Source organism: Chelonia mydas, chromosome 2, assembly GCF_015237465.2.
Source record: "Chelonia mydas isolate rCheMyd1 chromosome 2, rCheMyd1.pri.v2, whole genome shotgun sequence".
Lineage (NCBI taxonomy): Eukaryota > Metazoa > Chordata > Testudines > Cheloniidae > Chelonia > Chelonia mydas.
The window spans coordinates 202773701-202801244 of NC_057850.1; the positions used below are offsets into that span (position 1 = coordinate 202773701).

Here is a 27544-nt window from a genome sequence, read left to right on the forward strand (position 1 = left end):
CACAACTGCTGCGGCTTGTCCCTTAGAGAGTTAAACTGTAAATCAGAAGGATCGCACATTTTGGGTGGAGTTCCAGGTGAGGGGTGTCTTTAAATACTGGAGAGTCTGAAGGGTCAGCGCTATGCCTCCGGGCTGGACAGCAGGTTCCAACACTCAGGTGGGGGTGCCAGATAGAAGATCTGAGAGTAAGCCTAGGGATCTTTAGATTGGAGCAATGGCTGGACTTCATTCAGACTCCAGAGGCCTGAAACACCCTTGTGATCCAAAGCACAGGGGTTTGGATTCCCCGACGGCAGCCCTAGTGGGTGGCCAGGAAGGGGTAATTCTTCTTCAGGTAGTGTCCCTGTGAGCGCGCCATGTGCGCACCTGTGCGCTCTTCATCTGAAATTTTTGTCAGCAGTCTATGCTCCTGCACCCCAGACACCCCTGTGCCTGAAAAAAGGATTTATAGGGAGGAGCTGACCTGTCGCCACTCCAGTGACTTTTCAGCTGCCTGTGGTTAGAGCCTGAGCATTGCAGTGTTGAGCCTTGCGGCTTGCTATGTCTTGCTTTCTTTATACCTTTTCTTTTAGTTATTAGTTCTTAATTTTTTTCTGTTATTAGCAAAAGTTTGTCCTTTGAGGGAATTTCTCCCCTTCCCTGATTCTTGTTTGCCCTTTGGCCTCTAGGTTTTTTTCCCCAGGCCACATTCACAGCCTTGAGTGCAGGTTTATGCCCTGCGAGACCTGCTGCAGGTCTTTTTCGCTCAGCAACAGACATTCAAGCTGCCTTTGCTGCTTGGGAGAAACCCACATTCCCTGTAAATGTAATCCTTCGGATTTAAAAACAGATCTAAAAAATGGAGGGAGGACAGACTTGAACTCCTATTTACGGAGGGCTCCCTGAGACCCATAAGAGCCGAATTACCTCCATACGTCTGTTCCACCGACCACCTCTGGTTCAGCAGTCCTTGGGAGTTGTGAGGCTCCCATTCCCTCTGATACTGCGACCACGGTACCAACTAAGGAGGCTATGTTGTATATTGAGAGAGCATCTAGAGCGGGACCAACATCCCGGCACCTGTCTCAGTGCCTTCAAAAGCCGGAACCAAGGTAAAGTCTTTATCTGTACTATCTTCCATAGCCTGCGGTGAAAAGCATGCCATGCTTATTTTGGTGCAGTCTTCAGGACCGCCCAATACGTTTACTCCTGAGGAACCCTCTCCAGGGTCCCCAGTATCATCTAGGCTTCTCGTTCAAGGGAACCTCTGAATCCTCAAAGAACCTAAATCACTGTCATTTAGATGTCCTGAGAGATACTCCTCCCCGGTACCAACTCACCTCATGGAGCCTACTCACTTTCTGTCCATTTCTTCAATGGTGACTCACCCTCCGATATTGACACTGTCCCCACGCAGACTCTTTGAGGGTACCGAGGGATACTTCCAGCTGGTACCATTACAGAATTTGCCATACCACCTCACCAGTGTCCCTGGCTAACCTCGGTAACAATGGAAGCGCATATCTGTTCTCGGAGCTTGGTATGGACCCAACAACCAGTACCTACACCACTGGCCCACTTTATGGATACAGAGGTCTGTCATGGTTCCTCCAACTTCCAACCTCCCTTCCTAAAGGTTCACACTGCAGAAGGAGCTCATAGCAGGAAGAATACCTGGTTATCCTGTCAAGGACAAACTTGGGGTCCTGCCCCATTCCCTTATGCTTCATCACAGTTGGCTTACTGGAATCTGTGGACTGCTTATGGATACCCTTTCTACAGGATGCCATCCCAAAAGACCTCACGTCAGAGACCTCAACCAGTGCCATAGGTCCTGTCACCCAGATACCTCCTGCAGAGCAGGAAGCAGTGGAAGAGGAAGAAGCACCTCCTTCCCACAAATCCTCCTCCTCATCAGATGAATCTGTTGTGCCTCCCCGCCATCTTACCCTGACGACTTCTGAGCTTTTCAAGAACTCCTAAAAAGTGAGGCAGACACCTTACAAATTCCATTAGAGGAGATTCAGGAAATCCACCGTTCTTTGGATGGATATCCTTCATTCACCTCCTCAGGGCAAGGATTGCCTTGCCCATCAATGAAGATTTGCTTACCCCAGCATGCACGGTACAGCAAACTCCAGTCACATGTAAACAAGCTGACAAAAATATGACATCCCTCCTAGAGGCTCAGAGTACTTTTTTCTCCCATCCACCTCCCAACTCTTTGGTGGTGGAGGCTGCCAACCAATGAAACAGCCAACTCCAGTTCCATTCAACACCATCTGATAAGCAGCTGAAATGATGGGACCTTCTCGGCAGAACTACTCCTGGGCCTAGTTGCGATTCAGAGTGGCCATTTATCAAACACCGATAGCAAAGCGTGACTTCACAGTCTAGTCAAAATTTTCATCTTTACTGAACACCTGCCTCAGAAGCAGAGAGAACAATTTCAGGCCCTCATTACAGAGAGACAGGCAGTTGCCAAGGCATCTTTCCAGGCCTCGCTAGATGCCACTGGCACAGCTGCGTGTTTTATGGCGATGCGAGTAGTCATGTGCTGAGCTTCCTGGCTGCAGTCTTCTGGCCTCCCCCAGAAGATACAAAATATGGTCAAGCACCTTCTTTTCAAAAGCCCCAAGTTGGTTAGTGATGCCATGGATGGGTCCCTCCATACATTCAGAGCCTCCCTGGTGACACTATGATCTTTGAGCATCTATAAATCTGTGATGAAAAGAAAATAGAGCAGGTCACAGACAACTCATTTCACTACCACCCCAGGAGACTGGCTGAACTTCATGACGAAGCCTAGATTCCCTAAGAAACAGCCCTCTCCCAGCCAGTAATGTCTTCAAAATGTCTGTTTTGACCCGTTGGTCAAGGATCACAAACTACCTCTCACTTTGGATCTTAGGTTGCATTTGTTCCCTTCCTACCTTTATGGGGGATCATCTCTTCCATTTCCTACATTCCTGGAAGTTCATTATTTCAGACAGATTCTGGAAGTGATTTCTATAGGCTATTCCATTCAGTTCAACTCCTTACCACCTCCTCTCCCCCATCCGTCTTCAGGGAACCCACTCACAAAGATCTCTTATGAAAGGTACAGTTCCTTTTAGCTGGGCATGATCAAATCTGTCCCATGGGATGTCATTGGGAAAGGGTTCTATTCTGAGTATTTCCTTGTCCTGAAGACAGTGAGTGGAGACCAATTCTGGATCTCAGGACCTTAAACACATTCATCTGCTCCCAGTGGTTCAGTATGGTGACCCTAGCAACAATAATTCCCTTTCTGGATCCAGGAGGTTGGCTTGTTTCCCTTGACCTCCAGGATGCTTATTTTCGTGTCATTCATCTCTCGCACAAACCATTCCTACGTTATATGGTGGGCAGGGGCCAGTACCAGTGTCACATCCTGCCCTTCGGCCTCTGAACCACCTCAAGGGTCTTAACCAAAGTTCTCTCAATTGCAGCAGCCTATCTTCTCCAGATGAGCATCATCATCTTTCCTTACCTGGATAATTGGTTCCTGAAAAGACGCCTGCTTCTTAAAGCACAGCTAGCAACCAGCAAATCTCCATCTCTGTTTCGCTCTCTGGGTCTCTGTCTGAATATGGAGAAGTCTGCTCCAACACCCACACAACATGTAGACTTCATCAGGGCCACTCTGGACTCCTCTTTCTCCAGACCATACTTTCCCAGGGACAGATTTACCACAATGTCCAAACTTGTTTCAACAATACAAACAGAGCCCACAAACCACTGCAAGGGTTTGCCTACAACTTGTGGGCTGTATGGCAGCCTGTATGTTCATAACTCCCTTAGCAAGACTTCACTCTTGATATCTTCAAGCCTGGTTGAGAACTGTCTACACCCCCAACGGACACAGTCTGTCCAAGTGGGTGTCTGTACCTCAGAGTCCTTGTTTCTCTGATTTGGTGAAAGGACCCACAAAAGCTGTGAATGGGAGTTCAATTTATGCAGCTTCCTCCCACGATTATCAATACAGACTCCTCCCTCATAGGTTGAGGTGCACACTTCCAAAACTTCACAGGTCGGGGCAAATGGACCCCTCAGGAGCTGATCCTCTGTATCAACATATTGGAGCTCAGAGCAGTCCGTTACACTTGCCAACAGTTCCTACCACACATCAAAGACCTCCCAATCAGAATAATGCTGGGCAACAGAGCAACAATGTATTGCATCAATCGGCAAAGAGAAGCAGGTTCCTCGTCCTTATGCACCGAATCCATAAAACTATGGAACTGGTGAATATCACACCGCATACAGATCTTAACAATTTATCTATTGGGACTACAGACCACAGTGGTGGATTCCCTCAGCCGACGCTTCAGCATCAGCCATGAATGGGAACTGAACAGTGAACTGTTCCGAGAGAGATGTCTTACCTGGGGACATCCACAGGTAGATATCTTCAAAACTCCATCCAAGGTGAAGTGCAGACAGTTCTGCTCAAGGGGAGGGTGTGGCCACAGCTCATGGGAGAGGCCCTAGCCATTACCTGGCTTTGAGTTCTGATATATGCTTATCTCCCAGTCCCTCTACTGTTCAAATTCCTAAACAATGTGAGACAAGAGATGCTACTAGTCATCCTCATAGGCAGGAGCAGCAGGTTTGTATAATTTTTGGTGCTGCCCAGGATGGGTCTAAGTCTCTTTCTCTCTCCGCCCACTCCCTCCCCGCCCCCCCCATTGTAAGCCGATATATATTTTTTAAATAATGTAAAAATGGACTGGAAACAGTAAGCATTTAACCGTTTCCCTTTATTGCACAGTATGATTATCATAAGAAATGTATTTAACTAAGAATATCAACTTTATTAATACTCTTTTGAATATGGAAACAACCAAGCACTCTTGGATCAATAACCCTCAAAAGCAAATATTTCTAAAATTAAAATAGCCCCTTCTTTTGCGATGTTCTTCAGGAGGCAGCAAATACTTTTTGTCATTGTTTGGTTCTTGAATGGAGGCATCCAGGAGACTTGCAATGTCCAATTCAGAGGCAGAGTTATGAATGTGTAGAAATGCCAAGTGATTTAGACGTTCTTGTCCCATTGTCATTCGCAAATAATTTTTCAGTCTGCGCAGGCAACTGAATGATTGCTCAGTGGTGCAGGTTGTAGTTGGAATTGTGTAGAATAATTTCAGAATTGTAACTTCTAACAACAAGTCACTCAAGCCTTCGTTTTGTTTCAGAGATTGCTTCATTTTTCTCACCAAATTAAGCTGGAAATTTCTCGATCTGCAAATATCACTCAACATTTCTAAATGAAGAAATAGCCTCTCTGTGTTAATGTCACCATGGAAAGCTTCAGTTATTGGGACAGTGTCCTGTTTCGAGCCATTTGCTGCATCGGTTATATGCTTCTCCAATTTTACTGTGAATGTAAAGCTTTCTGTTGAAAACCTCTGTTCAATGGCAACTTTGCAAACATCAATGATCCTGACATATATTTGATGAAAATACTTTTTGGGGTCACTAAAGGTATGCGGAAGGCTTCCATGGTCAAGCCATCTTGGTGGCTTGCATTTTCTTGGGAGTGTAGGATCATCTAAATAAAGATTTTTTTGCCTTCTCTACTGTTGTTTCCCAGAAGTGATTATATGATGAGTTGGTGCGCATCCCGCTCAACACCTCTTGCAACAGGCCAACTTTCTTTATAACACTTGCCAGTGATACATTTGGGCTTTAAATTTTTGCATTAGCTTCTTCTACAGGTCCCGTGGTTTTCACGAACTGTTAGTGTAAAGTACGTTGAAAAAGACTGAAGTTGCTCCGAGAATCCACTACATTTTGAGCCAGATTCATCAGAAGAGTAACTAAATTCATCCTGGCTTCCTAGTTGTGGAACAGTGATTTAATGCTACTGATCCTTGGTGTCCATCTTGTCGGGCACAATGGTCGTAAAGAAGGCTCCCCTTCACTCTGAAACTCTGAATGCTGCCATACGACTCCCTGAAGGCACTGATGAGATCTTTCACTATCGAAAACGTACCACGACATTCTAGAATATTATGCATGTCATCCTGCGTGGCAAGGTTAAGGGAATGTGCAGCACAGTGCGCAAATTCTGCTCCTGGCTCTCGATCCCTCACTGTGGCTTGGACCCCAGTAAATTTGCCTGACACATTACTGGCCCTGTGGTAACACTGCCCCTGGCAATCAGAAAAGGGCAAATCACACCTGAGAAGCGTATCTTCCACAATTTTGAAAAGAGAAGCAGCATCCATTGCGTCAGTTTGGTAAAACCCAGTGAACTCATAAATCTCCCAGTCTTCACTAGAAAAGAACCTTAAAGAAAAACTTACTTGTTCTTTTCTTGACAGATCAGTAGTCTCATCCATTACAATGGCATAAAACTTTGAAGCCTTTATCTTTTGCACAATTTGTCTTAGCGCCATCATTGCGATTATTTTGTTAACTTCATGTGACAGCCACTTGTATTTTGTGCAACTAAGCCACTGTCTCAGTTCCTCTCAATCTGTACTGCATAGCAACAAGACCTACATCAAATTTGAATCACTCTCATTATGGCACGTAATGCTATTCCTTGTTGAGCTAGGTTCTGAACACTGTTAAAAAATTTTGTGCAGTGCATTCCTGGCTGATCGTGATTCTTTTCTGTAACTGGCCAACATTAGTGCAGAAACATTTACCTGTGATTGCAGAACAGCATGCTTCATTACCGCTTCCTTGTGACAGGATGATTTTTCGTGTGATGTAAAACCATGCAATGCATGTCTCCAATCTTGAAATCTGGACGAAATAAACGTTGGTTCGGCCTTCTTAGAAAATATTAAGATATTCTTTTCAGAACAACTTTTGCAGAGTGAGCAAAAAGCTCTGTCTAATTCACTATTGCACTCCAACCACGTAAATCTTGTTAGCCAAGACTGCTGAAAACTCCTTTTCTTATCTTGTAGATTTGCCGCATCTTTCTTTTGTATAACTTCAGTTTGAAAGCTGGGTGTCGAACTCAGGCCGTCACTTGATGAACTATCCATTTCTTCTTTTTCTCTGGGTAACTTTATTAAGAATTTATCCATTGTTGATTATTACTGGTCCTACAAATCAAGAATTTGTTGCTGGGATAAAATGAAGCTACAGTGCGCCAGCGCCACAAGATTACAAGGGCCAATTAAAAGTGGAAAGTAAGAAGCAGCACTCGCCTGCTTCAATACATTATATTTTGTTGTACCCTTATACAACACATTATATACTTTAAAGGATGTAAAATAAAGTGCCTTTAAAGCACCACCTGCTGGAGCTGGGCTCAGGCAGGGATTTAAAGGGCTCGGGGCTCCGGACGCTGCGGGGAGCCCAAGGCCCTTTTAAAGCACCGCCAGAGCTCTGGCAGTGGGGCTCGGGTGGTGCTTTAAAAGGCCCGGGGCTCCCCTGCCACTGTGGGGAGCCCCCCGGTCCCTTTAAAGCGCCACCGGAGCTCTGGCAGCGGGGCTCAGGTGGGGGCTCCCCGCAGTGGCCGGAACACCAGGCCCTTTAAATCCCCACCTGAGCCCGGCTGCTGGAGCCACAGGGCTCTGGCATCCGGGCTCCAGCAGGGATTTAAAATGCCTGGAGTGCTGCAGCGGCCAGAGCCCCGGGCCCTTTAATTCACCCCTGAGCCCCGGTGCTCCCAGCTGCCTCTGCAGGTGGTAGCTCCGGGGTGATTTAAAGGCCCCAGGTCTCCCAGCCAGAGCCCCAGGGCCTTTAAATCACCTCTTCCACTCAGGACTCCGGCGTACCAGTAAGTCCTTTAAGTTACTTTCATCCCTGGCGCCTCCTCCCCCTCCTCAGGTGCAGCAGCAGCAGCCAGCAGCGCAGTGCACAGCAGCAGAGCAGCCACCTGCTTTCAATCAGGCAGGGATGGCGTGGGAGAGGCACACTGGGGGGGGGGCGGCAGGCTTTGGGTTTGGTCACATACGACAGTCTCACAACACTTTGCCTCAGTGTGGCTATTCAGTGGCTGGCTGGTATAGAAGAGATCTGCTCTCCAGAAGTTAAAAGGGTACTGCTTAACATTGGGGCCAACAACTAGGAAAACTTACCAGAGAAACAAGGTGGGTGAGGTAATATCTTTTATTGGACTAACTTCTGTTGGTGAGGAGACAGACGTTTGAGCTGAAGAAGAGCTGTGTGTAAAATCGAAAGCTTGTCTTTCTCACCAACAGAAGTTGGTCCAATAAATGTTATTTCCTCACCCACTGTGTCTCGCAAATATCCTTAGGCCAACATGGCTACAACGACACTGAATGCAGGAAAATTTACCTGCGAAAGTGAAAACGCTTCCAGGCTTGGTGCAACTATCAAGCTATGCTTTCTCTTGAGTTCTCTTTGGCTCACATCCTTGATTACGTTCTGAATTTAAAGACCACAGGCTTATGGCTAAGCTCCATCAAAGTTCAGCTAGTTGCCATCACAGCTCCTATAGAAGTGTTCAGGCTTCATTCACCCTACTGCTGCAAGATTTATCAAAGGCTGTTCAACCTCTTCCTTCCTGTCAAGGAGTCAAGTCTGCCGTGGGACCTCTCCTTACTTCTCAGTGCTCTGAGGAAACCCCCATTTGAACCTATGGGGATGTCCACATCCTTGTTTCCTTCCTAAAGTGTCTTCTGAATTTCACATTAATCAAAAGATTCAGTAGCCACTATTTTACACCAAGCCTCACTCACATGGGATGTTAAGAGCTCTTGCCTCTTACTTTGACAGGACCAGGCCCTTTGGGTTTCTCCTAGACTCTTCATCTCTGTTGCAGAATGAATGAGGGGACATCCAGTCTCCTCCCAAAGATTGTCCAAATGGGTTCCATGTTATGTTGTCATGCTACAAAGCCTCATTCCCCTCCAAGAGTTATTGCTCAATCTATCTCTGTAGCTCTTCTAAAAAATATACCCATTGCAAACATCTGCAGGGCAGCCACCTGGTCTTCGCTGCACACATTTTACCAGCATTATACTCTCATGCCTGATTCCAGAACTGACGTTGCCTTTGGTGACACTGTCTACAGTCCATATTGAATCCACTTCTTTGGCACAGAGAGTCCCCTGACCTGGGGTACCCATAGGGACACTACTTGAAGAAGAAGAAGAAGGAGATTACTTACCTTGTGCAGTAACTTGAATTTTTCAAAATGTGTGTTCCTATGGGTGCTCCACTACCTACTCTTTCCTCTCTGCCTCAAAATCTCTTTCTTCGGACTTCTGTGGTTGAGAAGGAATTGGAGTGGTAGTGCACCTGCCCCTCTTTTTGGGGCCCAAAGGTGTCTGGAGCACAGGTGTGGACCTGCAGACACTGCTGACAAAGATCTCCAATCAAGAGCAGATGGTGGGTGTATATCCTGATGTGAGGCACCCAGAGGGACACATCTCAAAGAACTCAGGTTACTATACAAGGTAGGTAATCTCTCCTTGCTAGAATCTATGTCACGTCCAAGCAAATCTTAACCATTTGACACTGAATCACATTGCACTAATTTTAGTCCAGTCTTTTGTGAGGGAAGTATTCTTTCAGAGTCTGTTAAAATCATGTTTGAGTTTCGCTGCAAATTGATCTTGTATGTTCCAGGGCAAACCTGCCCGTTTCAAAATTCCCCAGCCTCAACTGATACGTTTTCATTACAGTCTACTGTTTGAATGGTAATTCATTGCATTTCTGTTTTGCCTGCAGACTGCAGGACTTGACACTCTATAACCCTGAGCGGACCATTACAGTTAAAGGCAGTATTGAAACGTGTGCCAAGGCCGAGGAAGAAATAATGAAGAAAATCAGGGAGTCCTATGAAAATGATATTGCTGCTATGAACGTGAGTCTTTTTCTATGGCTTGGTCATTTTTGGATGTTTATTTCCGAGAGATTCTTTACGTCTATATTTATATATATATATTGGATCTCTTTTTGGTCGGAAAAATTGAGAATATTCACTTAGATGAAGGACATGAAGAATAATTTTACTTCAAAACTACCTTCCTTTGTTGTGGAGACTGGAAAGGAGTTTTTATTTGTATTATGAATGTTCATTTGATGCCACAGTAGTATGAAGTACTTGAAGGAAGTGCTTTCTAGTTCCCTGATACTGTTCTGTTTTTAACATAAGAACCATCTTTTTATTTGGTAACTTTAATCTGTAAATGAGACTTTCCTTAGTTTCCTATTTTCTCATGTGTAGGACTCACTCTTTAATTTGGGAGCAGAAATATGTCCTTTTCAATTTGGAAGGTAAAGAACTGTACTCCTATGAAGATAAGGACAACTTGTGGCACCTTAGAGACTAACCAATTTATTTGAGCATAAGCTTTCGTGAGCTACAGCTCACTTCATCGGATGCATTGAGCTGTAGCTCACGGAAGCTTATGCTCAAATAAATTGGTTAGTTTCTAAGGTGCCACAAGTCGTCCTTTTCTTTTTGCGGATACAGACTAACACGGCTGCTACTCTGAAACCTGTTCCTATGAGGATAGTTGCTGATTATCTAATGCAAAAAAGTATTACCCTGTAATTTGACAGTGTCACAGGTAGAGATCGGTAGACCAGAGAAGACTTGGGTAAACCATCCTACCAAATGTGGAAACATGGGCAAATTACTAACTTTTAGAACAAAAGAACAGTACAAGCATGTAGGCAGAAAATCAGAAAGGGTAAGGCACAAAATGAATTACACCTAACAAAAGACATAAAAGGACATAACAGGAGGTTCTATAAATACATTAGGAGCAATAGAAAGACAAAACAAAGTGTAGGTCCACTACTTAACAGAGAAGGAGAGCTAATAATGGACGACACCAAGAAGGCTGGGAGTTTAATGCTTATTTTGCTTCAGTCTTCACTAAAAAGGTTAATTGTAATCAGATGCTTTTACACAATAGTAACAAGAAGGGGGAAAGAACACAAGCCAGAGTAGCGATAGAAAAGGTTCAAAAATATTTCAAAAGTTAGATGTATCCAAGTCGGCAGGACCTGATGAAATTCATCATAGTGTGCTTAAGGAATTAACTCGAGCAATCTCAGAATCACTAGCAATTTATCTTTGAGAACTCAAGGAGGACAGATGAGGGTCCCAGAGGACTGGAAAAGGTCAAACATAATACCTATCTTTAAAAAAGGCAACAAAGGACCTGGGGAATTTTAAACCAGTTACCCTAACTTCGATACCTGGAAAGATACTGAAATAAATTTATTACACAATGAGTTTAAACACCGAGAGGATAATAGGATAAGTAGTATCCAATATGGATTTGTCAAGAACAAATCATGCCAAGCCAACTTAATTTCCTTCTTTGACAGGGTTACTGACCTAGTGGATAGGGGGAAGATGTAGATGTGATATATCTTGACTTTAGTAAGGCTTTTTATACAGCCTCACATGACATTCTCATAAGCAAAGTAGGGAAATGTAGTCTAGATGAAATGACTATAAGGTGAGTGCACAACTGGTTGAAAGCAAACTATTCATAATTACTCCGAATACAGCCTGTCAAACTGTGGGATGAATCTTGTGGTGCCCTGCATGGGTCTGTCCTAGGTGTGGTACTAAACATTTTCATTAATGCCTTGATCGATGGAGTGGAGAATGTGCTTATAATATTTGTGGATGACACCAAGATGGGAGGTGGTGTAAGTACTTAGGAGAACAGGATTGGAATTAAAAATGACCTTGATAAATTGGAGAATTGGTCTGAAATCAACCAGAAAAAATTCAATAGACACATGCAAAACACTACACTTAGGAAGGAAAAAATCAAATGCACAACTACAAAATGGGGAATAACTGGCTAGGCAGTAGTGCTGCTGAAAAGGACCTAGGGTAGTGATTTTCAGCCTGTGGTCCATGGACTCTTGGGGGTCCACAGGCTGTCTGAGGGGTCCACAAAAGGTTACCACCATAGAACAATGGTTTTTACCCTGTGATCCACAGAACCCTATGGGTCCACAGACTATGTCTAAGATTTCCAAAGCAGTCCACATCTCCATTTGGAATTTTTTAGGGGTCCACAAATGAAAAAAAGTTGAAAACCTCTGATTTAGGGGTTATAATGGGTCACAAATTGAATGCAAATCAGCAGTGTGATGCATTTGTGAAAAAGGCTAACATCATTCAGGGGTGTATTAACACAAGTGTCACACTTAAGACACAGGAGGTAATTGTTCTGCTCTACTCAGCACTGTTGAATCCTCACCTGGAGTACTGTGTCCAGTTCTAGGCACCACCTTTTAGTAAAGATGTGGACAATTTGGGGAGAGTCCAGAGGAGAGCAACAAAATTGATAAAAGGGAATGAGGAAGGGTAAAAAAAGACCTGCGCATGTTTGTTTATTCTTGAGAAAAGAAGACTGGGGACTGATAAGTCTTCAAATACGTTAAGGCTGTTATAAAGAGAATGGTGATCAATTGTTCTCCATATCCACTGAAGGTAGGACAAGAAGTTGTCTGCTTAATCTACAGCAAGGGAGATTTAGGTTAGATATTAGGAAAAACTCTAAAGATAGATAAGTACTAGAATAGGCTTCCAAGGGAGGTTGTTGAATCCCCATCATTGGAGGTTTTTAAGAACAGTTTGGACAAACTCCTGTCAGGATTGGTCTAGGTATAATTGTTCCTGAGTCAATGCATGGGGCTGGACTAGATGATCTCTTGAGATCCCTTCTAGGCCTACGTTTTTATGATTCTCTGAAAAATTCAGATATATATCAACACTTAACCAAAACGTTCTGTTCTGGATGTCAGGTGGGAAATGTCTTTCAGTTGCCAATGTTTCCTGATTGTCCAGATGGATCAGAAATACCAGGGCTGTTCTTCACCACCTTCACAGTGGGTGGGAATTATGTTGTTTTTTTTCTAATGCTTTATTGGATGGATTTTGACCAGTCATTCCAAGTTAGTTTGTTGCCCTTTAACTGCAGTTTTAGCTTGGTCTTTAGCAATAAAGGAAATCCTAGCACCTAATGTCCCACAGTTTGTGTCTAGTGATGGCCTTAAATGGGGTCTCTGTCCTAGCTGTAACAGGTTTAATATGTCAAATTGTATTGCAGGGAAATAACTTGGCGGGGGAGGAGGGGAGGAACTGGGGCTTAACTGAAGATTCTGGTGTGTTAGAATGCTACAACACCTCCTACTAACTAGGCATGGTCAAATTGCCCAGGAACAGTCTAGTCCAGTGGTTCTCAACCTGTGGGCTGCTTGCAGCCCAATCAGCAAACAGCTGCGGCCCATGTGACATCCTCAGGGCCATACAGGTAGTATATATATATTGTGTGGATGTGGCCCACATAACACGGAGCGTTGCATATGTGGCCCATAGTGGTAAATAGCTTGAGAACCACTGATCTAATAAGTGACATGTAGCTTCATTATAGTTAATGCTTATCCTGTGAGCACTGTGGGGGGATTTCACGCTCAACACTCTGCAGTCCACCTGCAGTTTTAGCAGTATGGGAGGCAGGGAGAATTAGTGGTTATGGGTGGAGCCGCTCTGTTTCTAAAGGACTGTTGAATTTCTATCACAGAGTCAGGCGGGTTATTGTTTTTGTACTAAACCTCATTCTAAGCATGTGGTCGAAAGGTCTGCCTGTCACTTGGATTTCTTTTCTACAATCTTGTGGGTCACTTCATTGAAAAATAAAGTTGTAGTGAGAGACACCTGACTGTCTGTCACATTAGAGCCAAGCTTTTAACCTTATTGGGCTAAGTGAGTTGTCTGGGTATTAGGTCTGAAATCTGAATCCTCAAGAATGTAGATTTCAAGTAAAACATTGGCATCTTTACAAAAGAGGCTATTCCATTATCCCAACTGGGATTTTGATTAAGTTTAATAACTTGCATTGTAAGGCTAAATAATTTCTTCTACCGTTGCAGCTTCAAGCACATTTAATTCCTGGATTAAATCTGAATGCCTTGGGTCTGTTCCCACCTTCTTCTTCAGGAATACCACCTCCCACAGTGGGTGTTGCCTCTGCTGCCGCTGCTACTTCGTATCCACCATTTGGGGTAAGAAGTCTTCTTACTTTTGGCTATATTATATTGGCAAAAAGGGTGCTGTCAAAGTTTGACTACTGTTGAAGGGTAACAGTAACTATAAGGTGATGCTGGTCAAAGCTGGAATAAAAGAAAAACTTGGCAAAGACCCAGGTATGTCAGTGCTCTGGCAACAGTTTACTGGTAGCACAGTCCTTTTGTGTTTTTGCTTGATGTAATGTGCAGGGTTTGTTTGCTGAATGCTTTCAGCTTGGCTTGTTTGTTCTGTTTCCACATGAAAATTATCTAAGGTGGTTGTGGAAGAGTACAAACACTCAGTGACTGTTCCGTAAAATTATCAGTGATGAAATTATCAGTGAAATCAAACAAGTGAGATTTGGAAAAGTATGAAACCCTGTTTTCTAAATAAATGATAGAGATTTTCTTTTATATCCCTGCAGAAAAATAAGTGCAAGTTTATACTTCACTCTTAAATGAGTTAGAAAAACACTTGGTCAGAGGTTACAAGAAATAAAGCAATCTATATAAGCCTGTCCTTCCTATCTGAGTTCCTAACCTGAAGAAAAATATGGCATTTGATAATAGATTAGAATTCTGTGTAGCAAAAACAAATTTATGATTGAATACAGCATTTTTGTGTATGTACGAAACCTACTGGTATACAACAACACTAAGTACAGTAGAACCTCAGAGTTACGAACACCAGAGTTACGAACTGACCAGTCAACCATACACCTCATTTGGAACCAGAAATACACAATCAGGAAGCAGAAGAAACAAACAAAAACCAAAAAAGCAAATACAGCACAGTACTGTTAAAAGTAAACTACTAACAAAAAAAAAAAAGGAAAGCAGCATTTTTCTTCTTCATAGTAGAGTTTCAAAGCTGTATTAAGTCAATGTTCAGTTGTAAACTTTTGAAAGAACAACCATAACGTTTTCTTCAGAGTTGTGAGCATTTCAGAATTACCAACAACGTCCATTCCCGAGGTGTTCATAACTCTGAGGTTCTACAGGATACAGGTGATGGTTTATACATATTAATCTGTTGGAAGGTGTGTTTGCATAGTATAATGCTCTCTGAAAAATGTGTGAGGAGTCGTGATGTGTTCTTGTTCGAATTCTTTGCTCCTTAATGGTCTCAGGGGGACTGTTTGCCTGCTCCATAACACTATTTTGCATCACCCTGACCATCTCGGAATCATTCTAACAAGGGAAGGTTCTTGTCTGCAAACTCTGCAGTTTTTGGAGGCAGGGAGGAGGTAATTTTTCACCAACATTCTGTCGCTAGCCTCCATGGTTACCAACTCAGTAAAAGATGATTAGGTTTTCAAAATGAACTATCAGAACAAGCAACTTGTAAGATTTTTACAAAGCCCAGAGACCTGACAGAACTCTTCACCATCATCTTTATTGAGAATCTCTTTGAGTTAACTTTTACATTTATTAATATTGAGCAACACTCGATGGGCAAAAATGCACTGCCGCATATTGGCTACAAAGGCCCACAGACAGTGTGTTCAGGACACTGGTTGCACTATATATTCACCCCCGTGTCAAAGTCAAGGCTTGGTTACTGCTTTGCAGAAGGCTTTCTTGACAAATCTCTCATCACTATATTTGCCATGCATGCTGTACATGAAGCCAAATCCACCATGAGATAAGAAATTGTGAACTTGATCAAATAGCTGCACTCAGATGGGCTAAATAAGTATACATACTGTACTAGGGGTTTCTTTAATATTTTTCCCAGAGAAGTAAGCCAAGAAAATGTCACTGAAAGAAAGAGAATAAATGCCACGCTCATAACATTGTTCATGAGAATGAATGATTTGAGTGTAGGGAGGTTCTATGTTGAACATAGTTTATAATGTTCGTAGCCTTATCAGGAAAATGTTCCAAAAGAGAGCCTGGGAGGCAATCTTACTATTAAAAGCAATGCTTCCATGAAAAATTTCATTAGCGTTGAAGATGAAACTAATCCAAAAATACTTTCTCTGGTTGAAAACTAAAACACAGCCTTGGCTTCATTGCTTTGCATAAAAATGTCATCTGTAGAAGCTGATGGTTTGTGTTTTGGAAATGAAGGAAGGTTTTGTTTATGCTGGCAGTCAGTATATCTGTTTACAGTGGTAGTAATTATAAATGCTACTTTTCTCCTTTACCTGAACTTGCAAGCTGTCCTACTACTCCTGCAAGAATTCTTACTTCAACCCCATATTCCTGTTCTGTCTTATTCTTCTCTCGGTTCTTTGTTTTGCTTTTCCTTCCTTTTATTACTGTAAATTGCTACTGCCAGTATATGTCTCTCTGAGTGCCGAGTTTAAGAACTTCCTGCTACCTTTTCTGAAGATGGCAATGTCAATACACTTTTGTCCCATTTTTTTTCTCTTGATCCATCCTCACCCTTCTGTCCCCCGCACTCCTTACCACCACTGAAAAAACCCCATCCAGGTTACCCTTTAGAATTCTGGCCGGTTTCCAGGTGGAAGATTTCTGGAAATAGGACATCAAAATGCTGGGAAAGCCTATCAAGAAGCAGGTGCTATTTTGTAGCAATGTAGCATTTTTGCAGCTGGAAAGTGGGACAGGCTATGGCATGCGTTTTTAAGCAGATTCCTAACTTGCTTCCCCATTGTGCTGCTACACTCTCTCCACCTCTTAAACATGCTGTTGTCCCAACTGTTAGCTCAGCTGGGTTTCTGGCTGCATGGTAAGTAGATATGCAAAAAGCTCAGGAATAAATCGGTGGAGACAAAGGGTAGATAGCTGGGAACATCAAGCTGGGGTTCTTTTTTGGAGTTTGGGACTGGGGACTGGCAACAGGAATGGGTGAGGGTGTAGACCATTTGCATTGGGGTGCCTTGGTAAGGCCTGCATGGCTCTGACCCTTGGTGCTTTGATCAGCCCTGCTGCTTGAAGTCTGAGCAGTTCATCGCTTTCTGGTGGCGACGGGCGGGGCTGAGCTGGGAGAGTTGATATAAAAAGTCACTTACTAGGCAAACTCGAGCAACAAACAGAGGCAACTAACAGGAGTGTTTTGGAGGTAGGTTAGAGAGAGAGGCTATCCTCCCAGGTTCAGCTCTATGCGATTTCACAGTGGCCAGTGATGGAAATGTGATGGTGACCTGCAACAGATGTCCCATGTTTTCTTTCTTGCCTGAGCTGGAAGGGATTCCTATGTATGAAATGCAAGTTGGTGTCTGTGCTGGAAGAAAAGATTCTTGGGTTGGAAGGGCAAATAGAGATGCTACTGAAAATCAGAGAAGCTGAGTAGTTCCTAGATAGCCAGGTTTGGGAAACATTAGTACCCCAGGTTCCAGGAACTGATCACTGTCTGAGACAAGACACTGGGCTAGATGGACCATTGGTCTGACCCAGGATGGCCATTTTTATGTCCGCTTAATGCTCTGTTACCCAGCTCCCTTTCTTCTTCAGTGTATCTACTAGTGGAGCAAAACTTGGGCAGCAATGCAGTAGGATTGATATAACGATGCACAGGGCAGAGGGTAAGGCTAGAGGGAACAGGCTCTATTGGGTGGGGGAAGGGAACAGGGTCTGGGAGAGGGGGAGGAAAACAAATGGGAGCAAGTCATAGGGGAAAAGTTTCAGGGGATAAGAGAGCAGATTGAGATGAGGAAAATCCAAATACGTTTTAGGATGGGAAGAAGGATCACAGAGGTGGGGCAAAGGGCTGGCAGAAAACATACCAAGGGAGGTTAATGATAAGGACCAAGGGGAATGAGAGGGGCCTACAGGAAAAGAACCAGGGAGATCAGGAGGCAGTGAGGCTTTTTAGCTGTAATTTTCTGCCAGAACTTTTAATTTAGAGATCTTGATTAGCAACATCCTCTTTCAACAGGAATTTGGTTGTTTGTGCAACCAGGTGGGGTTTTCATTCCACTGATATGAACACACACTATGCTTATTTTTCACAACGTCCTCAGTTTACCTGAAAGTAAAAGCACTGCATACGTAAACTGCCCTGCACCAAGTGAACGAGCTGCTAAGGTTCTCCTGGAAGGACCTCCTGTCGAGAAGCCATCTGGCACCCTTTCCAGGCAAGGTCAGGGAGCCCAATGCTTTGTCACAGTTCCTTTTTAAAAAGGGAAAGTAGCTTGTTGTGAAATAAGTACAAATGTTTACTTCTTTATGTTTTATTTGCACCCCTACATTTTGAGTTACATGAGATCAGAGTGGATTTGATTTAAATCATGATTTAAATCACTAGTCAGGAAGATTTAATCATGGATTTCTACATAAAAGTGCATTCTTGTTGGTTGTTGTAACCTTAATACATATTCTTCACAACTCAGAGATAGATATAGGTTTCATTTTTAGAAGGTACACACTATACATTTTTAAAGTGATTTATTTTGAAAACTTTTCAGATTAGTTTTACAGCTATATCAGAAAATGAATGATTGTTTGGTTATTTCATTTAGCAAAGGTAATTGAAGCAGATAATTATGAAGTCACTGGGAGGTGAACTACCTCCAATTCAACAGGTTAATCATTAATATTTGCAAAAAGAACCAGGAGTACTTGTAGCACCTGAGGAGGCGATCACCACCAGACAGATATTTAAATTGTTTTATTTAACTAAAACAATAATGTTATGTATTCTGGATTTTTCTCTTCAATAGCAAACATATAATATTTTAACCAAACAAGCATATGAATTTTTGAATTTAGTTAAACATTCAAGTTTTTTAAAATCAGGTTTATTTTTGTTAAAATTGTTTTTAACTAAAATAGTTATATCAAATATTTTTTAAAAACAAAAAACAAAAGTCAACCAGGTCAACATGAGAAACTTAAAATATTGGCTTCTGCAGCTAACTCAGTCGTCTTCACCTTCGTTTTCCTGTTTGTTCGTAATGTGGAAAAGAAAAACAAGCTTTCCTGCTTTTTCAGGTCCCAGACGATTTCTCAATTTGGAATGAATTAATCCAAATTAAGAAAATATTCTTGCTATACCGGCAGAAGAAGCTACTGCTGTTAAAAGTGAGATTATCACTTCACCAGTCTCTGTATCCTAGTGCTTAAGTGAATTCCACCAGTTGACTTGTGTGACTTTCTTTAAAACATAAGCAGCAACCATATGTTTCCTGAATGGTTCACCCTTAGCTCTGAAGTTTAGTATAGTTGGCATTATGGAGGGATGATTGCTGGATGTCCATGTCCTAGCCAACGCCTCTTCTTCAGCAGTTAAGGTTTGACCCTGGTACTGAGTATTGAGAAGAAAATGAGCTGGAGAAAGTGCTTGACCCATTTGTTTTTTTAATGCTTGTAATTTAACTCTGTCATTGCATAGTTCTCTTTTTAAGATCTCACTTGGTTCCTTCCCAGTTTCAACAGCATCAGCAATAAAACAGCAATTTCCCTGCATTTTGTTCAAGGCTACAGAAATAGGCTTCAGGGTCACTTGGCATGAGTTCAGCGTTTCTCTTCAGCCCAATGTTGTGAACTTTGACTGTGACAGTGCCATCTGTTTTTTCACAATTTTGTTCACAAACTGTGATCAGATTAGGCCAGTTCTTGATATAGTGCTCAAAACAGTCCACTACTGAGTTCCATCGCACGTCTTGTGGGAGAGTTAGCTTGGTTCCTCCCACTTTTTTCAGAGCAGCTGCTGCAAAGTGGTTGTTATAGAAGTATTTTGCAATTTCAACATTAGTCTTTATTTCTGTAACACTGAAGTCTTTGGCTAGGAGGTGCATCAAATGAGCACTGCAGCTGTGTTGTTAGCTTGGCGCTCTCTTCACTCTCTCCTCAATTTCTCCTTATCGTGGATACATTTTGCAGCATTGTCTGTAACCAAGCTGTGTATTAGACAGTTGAATTTTTTCCCCAGTTTGTTATAGCTTTTACTGCTACTTCTTGTAAGTATTCTGCTGTGTGTGCATTTCCTGATGTATCAATTCTTTCTGTAAGGAAGACATTCCCTTCTCCTGTTGTCACACAAGCACATACAACAGGATCATTGTGGACATTGCTCCATCCATCAAGACTCAGGTTAACAATTTCACCCTCTAGACCTTTTGCACACTGCTGAATTTCTCTTTCATACACTTTACCTTTTCATACAATTTGCCTGCGACATCTACTCTGTTGGGTGGACTGTATCCTAGTCCTAATGACTGAACCATGTTAATGAATTGTGGATTCTCAATCTTACGGAAAGGAGAGTTTGTTGCATAAACAAACGGGGCAATATTTTCATACAAAAGAGGTATTTTTTGTAATCTGCTGGTTCTTATCACAAACTTATCTATGGTTGTTTCTGGATGATGGAGATTTTTTTTTCTTTTTGCTACAGGTGATACACTGTGGCTATGTGACATACATGATGTGACTGAAACACTATCATTGGCAGATAACTCTGAAACTATAGAAAATGATGGTGATCTTGAAGGTATATAGTCTTCAGAATCCTGTGTGTTGTGGATGGATTCTCCTAAACAAAATAAGTCAATGCAGATATTTAATTATTATTATCACACTGCTCATTTAGTATTACTCATTGCATTCCCTGACACTCGGTACTATTTTAAAGGTGAAATTGTAAAAGGAAGATCTGCCTATTTCCGCTATTTATTTTTTATTACAACTGCATCTAAAATGACAGTTCCGTAGAGTAACAACTATATTTTTTGCTCAAACATGAGAATTCAAGAATAGTCCAGAAGGACGACAGGCAGTCCTTAAGAAAGAAGTATGAAATAAAAAAGTTGACCAACCTGAAGATCCTGCATGTTCAGAAATGTTCCTTTCATCATCTTCAACACAGCTTCCTCCTGAGAAGGAACACTTCTCACGATGTTGTTTCATTTGGGCAACCAGGCCTTGCATTTCTTAGTTGCACTGTTTGCATTTTGCACGCATGCCTGTCTTACCCACAGGTAAAGGAACTTCATTAACATATTTCCAAACTGGGTCTCTCTTACGGCCTGCTGCCATTATAGGTTTTCCCTTCTAGTGAGAGAATGGTATGGTAGATCTCAAATCAATGAAGGCTACACTCAAAAAGACCTCAGGACTTCTGGAATATGCTGCTCAAACAGTTTCACTTTTGTTTCTACTGCCTGTCCGTCCCTTCTCACGTTTATCTCCAGACTTCTCCTCGTCCAGATCTGTTCTGCCGCCAGCAATCTTTTCTATTCATTGAACTTTTTGAAACTTTGCACTTTTAGAGAGAGGTAAGGGATTGACTCTGTGCACACAAATTTGCAGAGGGACAATAGGGTTTAGGTCTGTTATTTCTCAACTCTATCTATTTTTTTATTTTATTTAAAACATTTTTGCTGTTAACAAGCATGTTATCTCTGGAGAGAGAGCACTGAGTCCCTTTGGGTAGATAGAAAGATTAACGTAAACAATCTATACAGAAGCCCCTGGAGCCCCATAAGATTAGGTCCCTAATCCATGAACTATTGGAACTCATTTACAAAACTTTTCTTAAACATTACATTAATATATTGTCTCATACTATAGAATTAGAATGTATAATCCCTATTCCATGATGAGACATTATAACTCAAAGATAATCTTTATTAAAACTATATTTGGATAGGTTTTTTCCTCAAAAAGCATTTTATCCAAAAAAAAAAAAAAAAATCCGATTTAAATAAAAAATCTGATTGTTTTAATTTAAAAAAATCATTGATTTTTATCCATCCTGCATGAGATCAATTCAAAATGATGCATACAAACCCCTAGTTGTTGTTGTTTTTTTTTTTTTTTTTTTTTAAAAAGGCCATCTCCTGTACCAAAAGAAAGCAAGTGCTGGGCTTGAAGGCCTTCTCATCTCCGTGTGCCCTCATTAGTGAGTCAGGCTGCTAGGTTGTGCCTCCTTTCACTCGTGCACCCCTCCTACAGAATGGGAGACTTGGAGAGAGCTTTTTGTAGCCATGTTACTTTTCTGCAGAAGAGGTGGTGAGCAAGACAGATTCCCCCCTCTACTTTCTCATCATAGGAAAAGAGCTCTGAGGTGTCAAGCTGGAAGGGGTCTCCTATCTCACGTCTGTGCATGTGAGGAAATGCTTGCTGCACTGCTTCTCTTGGAGGAAAGATACTTTTTAAAATGAAAAATTGCTTCATGAAGGATCTAGAAAATAGCCTGAAGTATTGGGCTTGGGTGAGGGGAAGGAAAGTAAACTGTTTCTAACCCTCCAGCAACTTCCATGTCAAGTCTGTCTTGGAGTTTGACCTTTTGAGAGAGAGAGAGATTAGTTCCTGCAATTCTGTGTTTAAAAGCAGCGTCTTTAACATGTGCAGGGTTGTGTGTGGTTGGTAGACCAATTCATTTAATTAACTGTAATTCTTCTGAGTTGCATTATACCCTAATCATTTTGGGTAGCTTAGTAAACAGCAGGTAGTGTTGTTGTGGGGAGTCGTTCTACAGCCAAAAGGAAGCAGGGCTTCAGATGCAGTTGTGGGGAGGATATGTATTTCTCTAACCTTGTTCACCTGTCAGTTGGGCATCTATGGAGTGGAGACCATACTTTATTAACACCAGAAAGAGCCAGAGCCAACGAGCAGTCTTGGTGGATTTGTGTGAGGTTGAAAAATTGCCTTTAGTGATTGATTCCAAATGATTAAAACTGTGGATTTTCCGAGGCTGCAAGTTCAGTGTCTAGATTGCCTCAACATCTTTTTTTTCTTTCTAAGTTCGCTCATGCTGCTATTGACACCTTACAACATGTAAGAAAAATTTTCTCCACCCTGCTGCATCCTGCTCCACCCTGTCTGATCAGTCTACCTCGTGGAGCCAAATGGATGGCTCTCACAGCAATGCAAAACTCTCATCCCTGCCATGCTTTTGACTCCTTCCTTGCTGAATTGGCATTGCTCCTGGTGAATGAATGACAGGAAATACTGTTTCCAGAAAAGCTCAGACAGTAGGGGAGAAGGACTGGCAGCCAGTGGAATGGACAACAGTGAAATTGGCACCGTGAACAACAGAGAGCTGGCAAGTTAGCAGCTTGTTTTTTCACTGTCTTGGAGCCTCTGGAGCTATTCTTGGTAGCTGCTTTGAACAATTTTAAGGCTGTTGCAATGCTTCTCGGCATCACTGGCTAAACATAGATCCCAACCATTTTTAAACAAAAATAATTACGCCTTCCTCAATGCAACTTTGAACCAGTTTGCTCAAAGTTGTGTTTGAGGTTCTCTTACTCTGGATCAAGAAATGGAATTTTTTAGGTTTAATTGGCTCTAATAAATTTCTTCCCTTTCATAAAGTTTAAATGGAATAAAATATATTTTCCTGAAGGTCCCCTAAATCCTGAGCCATTCTGTAACTGCCAGCTTCAGCATCCTCTAACCCAGGGGTCTCAAACTCCCGGCCTGCGGGCCATCTGTGGCCCGCGAGTCTCCCCAATGTGGCCCGCAGGGCTCCAGCAGTTTTGGGGCCAGGTCTCTCCCTTGTCCCCACCTGCTGACCCCGGGAACCCTCTCCTCTCCTGCCTGGTGATTTACAATGGCCTGGGCCCCTGGCAGCGCAGTGGAGCTGAGTGGTGTCTGCCTGCTCTCTCCATGTGTCTGCTGGCCCCTCCCTGCGACCCCAGGGCTGGGTGGAGCCGTGCCTCCGCATGCTGCCCCCACCCCGAGCACCCCTGCGGCCAGTGGGAAGCTGTGGGGGCGATGCCTGGGGGCAGCAGCGTGCGGAGGCCCCCCCAGCCTGCCCCGCCTTGGAGCCCCAGGTAAGTGCCATACCCCCCGCTCCCCTCCCAGAGCCTACACCCCCTCCCGACAAACCCCCTCCCCCTCTCCACACACCCCCTCCCAGAGCCTGCACCCTTTCCCACACACACTCCCAGTCTCCAAACTCCTCCCAGAGCCTGCACCCCCTTCTCCTTCCCACACACCCCCTCCCTCCCCAAACTCCCTCCCAGAGCCTGCAACCCCACACCCTCCGCCTGCACCCAGCACCCAAACTCCATCCTAGAGCCTGCACCCCGACCCCCTCTCCCACCCAATCTCCCTCCCAGAGCCCAACCTCTCACCCCTTCTGCACCCAAACTCCCTCCCAGAGCCTGCACCCCAGTTCCCTACCCCAGACCTCCCTCCCAGAGTCTTGGGGGGGGGCAGCATTTTGGGGGGTGGGTTCTGGGCCGCATGAGTGACATTATTGGCCCTCTGGGAGGATTTGAGGACTGGCACTGGCCCTCAAGTAATTGAGTTTGAGACCCCTGCTCTAAACTAAGGACTAGACGGGACCTACTCCCTGGAGCCCGTGAATGCCATTTTTTAAGTTGACCAGTGATTGTCTCTACTGTGCACTCAGTCCCTGTTGGCTTGCAGCCAGAAACCAGGAACAGAACCCGGAGCGTATCCCACTTGGTGCAGATACTGCCACAGTACTTCTGAGCTGGCCCTAACTTTCTAAGGAAACATTTTTGCTATTTTAAAACTTGGTGGGACAATTGATCTTTGGGGATGTTTGCTCAGATTGATCAGAACTTGGTTCTTTGCTCGCCAGTTCCTTAGAAACAGCAGAGTTATTACAGACCAGAATTTGTGGATACTCAGATCCTGTAAACGAAGGACTTCATGGGCAACTTGCCAAGAGCACAAGGGACATATTCAGCTTGCTTGTACGCTACCACACATTTTAAATACAAAGAAATTGTGTCTAGAATAATAGGCATTTCTGTTGTGGCCGTCAACACAGTATTTAAGCACTAAATACAACTTCATGAACTTATTGAATTTGTTGATAATAGACCTGGTTCAACCCTAGGGTGACCAGATATCCTGATTTTATAGGGACAGTCCCGATTTTTGGGTCTTTTTCTGCTATAGGCTCCTATTACCCCCCCAAGCCCTTCTCGATTTTTCACACTTGCTGTCTGGTCACCCTATTCATCCCACTCCATGACTCACTGTTACCTTGATGATTCCCCTGTCACCTCATCTGTCCAAAATTAAAGAATGACAGGTGGTTCTTTGTCTTCATTGCTGAATGTTAGCTTTTGTGAAAACGTGGGATTTGTCATTTTCTGAAAACAGACTTGTTTCTGTTTGGAATGCCCTATTGCAAGATTGTCAGAATACTTAAGAAACTAGCTGAAGCAATCTCAGAACTACTATCAGTTGTCTTTGAGAACTCATGGAGGGCAGGTGAGGTCCCAGAGAACTAGAGAAGGCCAAACACAATACCTATCTTTAAAAAGGGAAACAAAGAGGACCCGGGTAATTATAGACCAGTTAGGCTAACTTCGATACCTGGAAAGATACTGGAACAAAATTTTAAACAATCAGTTTATAGGCATCTAGAGGATAAGAATGGTAAATAATAGCCAATATAGATTTGTCAAGATAGATCATGCAAAACCAACCTATTGTCCTCCTGTGGCATTGTTACTGGCCTAGTAGATAGAGGGGAAACAGTAATTGTGATCTATTTTGATTTTCAGTAAAGCTTTTGACATTCTCATAAGCAAACTTAGGACAATGTGGTCTAGATGAAATTACTAAAAGGTGTGTGCACTACTGGTTGAAAGACTGTACTCGGAGTAGTTATAAATGGTTCACTGTCAAACTGGGAGGACCTATTTAGTGGAGTCCTGTAGAGGTCTGTCCTAGGTTTGTTACTACAGTAGAACCTCAGAGTCACAAACTGACCAGTCAACCATACACCTCATTTAGAACTGGAAGTATGCTTTAAAAAAAGGGGGGGGGGGGGTTAATTTTTTTAACAAGGTAATGAAACTGTTTCTCTGCTTGTTTTATTTAAAGTAATATGGTTAAAAGCAGCAGGTTGGTTTTGGTGTAATAAAGTTTCAAAGCTGTACTGAGTCAGTGTCCAGCTGCAAACTTTTGAAAGAAGAACCAGAACATTTTATTCAGAGTTATGAATATTTCAGAGTTATGAACAACCTGCATTCCCGAAGTGTTTTTGTAACTGAGGTTCTACTGTAGTCAATATTTTTATTAATGACTTAGATGATGGAGTAGAGAGTATGCTTATAAAATTTGTGGATGGCAGCAAGCTGGGTAGAGTTGCAAACACTGTGGAGGATGCTACTGGAATTCAAAAGGACTTTGACAAATTGGAGAATTGGGTTTTGTCTACACTAGCACTTTTGTCAATCAGGGGTGTGAAAAAACACCCGTTCTTCCTCTCCTCCTCCCTTCTCCCTCCCCATCCCCCCCGACCGACAGAAGTTTAACTGACAAAAGCCCCAGCGTGGACAGCACTGTGTCAGCAGGAGATGGTCTCCTGCCGACATAGCTACCACCACTTGTTAGGGGCAGTTTAATTATGCTAGCGAGAGAGTCAGCATAGAGCAGCTACATGGGAGACCTTACAGAGGCACAGCTGCAGCGATGCAGCTGTGCCACTGTAATGTCTGTAGTGTAGACAAAGACTTGGCCTGAAATCAACAAGATGAAGTTCAGTAAAGACAAATGCAAATTGCTACACTTATGAAGGAAAAATCAAATGCACAACTATAAAATGGGAATTAACTATCTAGGCAGTGGTACTACTGAAAAGAATCTGGAGGGTATAGTGGATCACATATTGAATTGAGCCAACTATGTGATACAGTTGCAAATAAAGCAAATATCATTCTGGGTATTAAGAGGAGCTTTGTATGTAAGACACAAGGCAGTTGTTCCTCTCTATTCAGCATTGGTGAGGCCTCAGCTGGAGTATTGTATCCTGTTCTGGATGCCACGCTCTAGGAAATATGCAGAGAGAGTCCAGAGAAGAGCAACAAAAATGATAAAAGGTTTAAAACAGGGGTTCTCAACATTTTTCTTTCTGAGGCCCCCCTAAAAACTCCATGGCCCATATGTGCCACAACAACTGTTTTGTGCATATAAAAGGCAGGGCCGGCGTTAGGGGGTAGCAAACAGGGCACTTGCCCACGGCTCCACACCACAGGGCACCCCGCAAAGCTAAGTTGCTCAGGCTTCTGCTTCAGCCCCAGGTGGCAGGGCCCAGGGCTTAGGCTTTCTGCCATGGGCCCCAGCAAGTCTAACACTGGTCCTGATTGGAGGATCCCCTGAAATCTGCCCGCGCCCCCGATCCTTGGTTGAGAACCACTGGTTTAGAAAACCTGACCTATGCATGTCTAATATTCAGAAAAGAAGACTCAGAGGGGACTTCAGGGCTCCTCTCAAGAGGATAATGATCAGTCATTCTCCATGTCCACTGAAGGTAGGGCAAGAAGTAATCTGCAGCAAGGAAGATTTAGGGTTAGATATTAGGAAAAATTGTCCAACTTGAAGGGTGGTTAAGTACAGGGATAGGTTATCAAAGGAGGTGTGGAATTCCCATCATTGGAGCTTAAGAACAGGTTAGACAAACAGCTGTCAGGGATGGTCTAGGTTTATTCAGCCCTGTCTCAGCATGGGGGGTCTACCTCTACATTTCTATGATTGTGTGACTATTCCTCCTCGGCTTCTGAGAATTACACTCTGGGCTCTATTAGCAGCATTCCTGATGGGTACAAGTCTATTGGTGGTTTGCAGCAATAGAGGATGCTTCTTAAGATAATCAGGCTCTTGTCCATTAATGGCTTTAAAGCTTAGGGCCAATGTCTGGAGTCAAACTGAGGCAGTG

The 27544-nt window shown here is 43.2% G+C and overlaps 1 protein-coding gene across 2 annotated transcripts in view; it reads left to right on the forward strand.

The window, feature by feature from the left end:
* The window catches only part of IGF2BP3 (insulin like growth factor 2 mRNA binding protein 3), a 163800-nt gene that overhangs the window by 107678 nt on the left and 28578 nt on the right, over window positions 1-27544 (forward strand). For both annotated transcript variants that reach the window (XM_043541060.1, XM_037890540.2), the window contains exons 10-11: window positions 9664-9799; window positions 13846-13977. In XM_043541060.1, the coding sequence (XP_043396995.1) occupies window positions 9664-9799; window positions 13846-13977 (268 nt within the window). The remainder of the gene's footprint in view (window positions 1-9663; window positions 9800-13845; window positions 13978-27544) is intronic.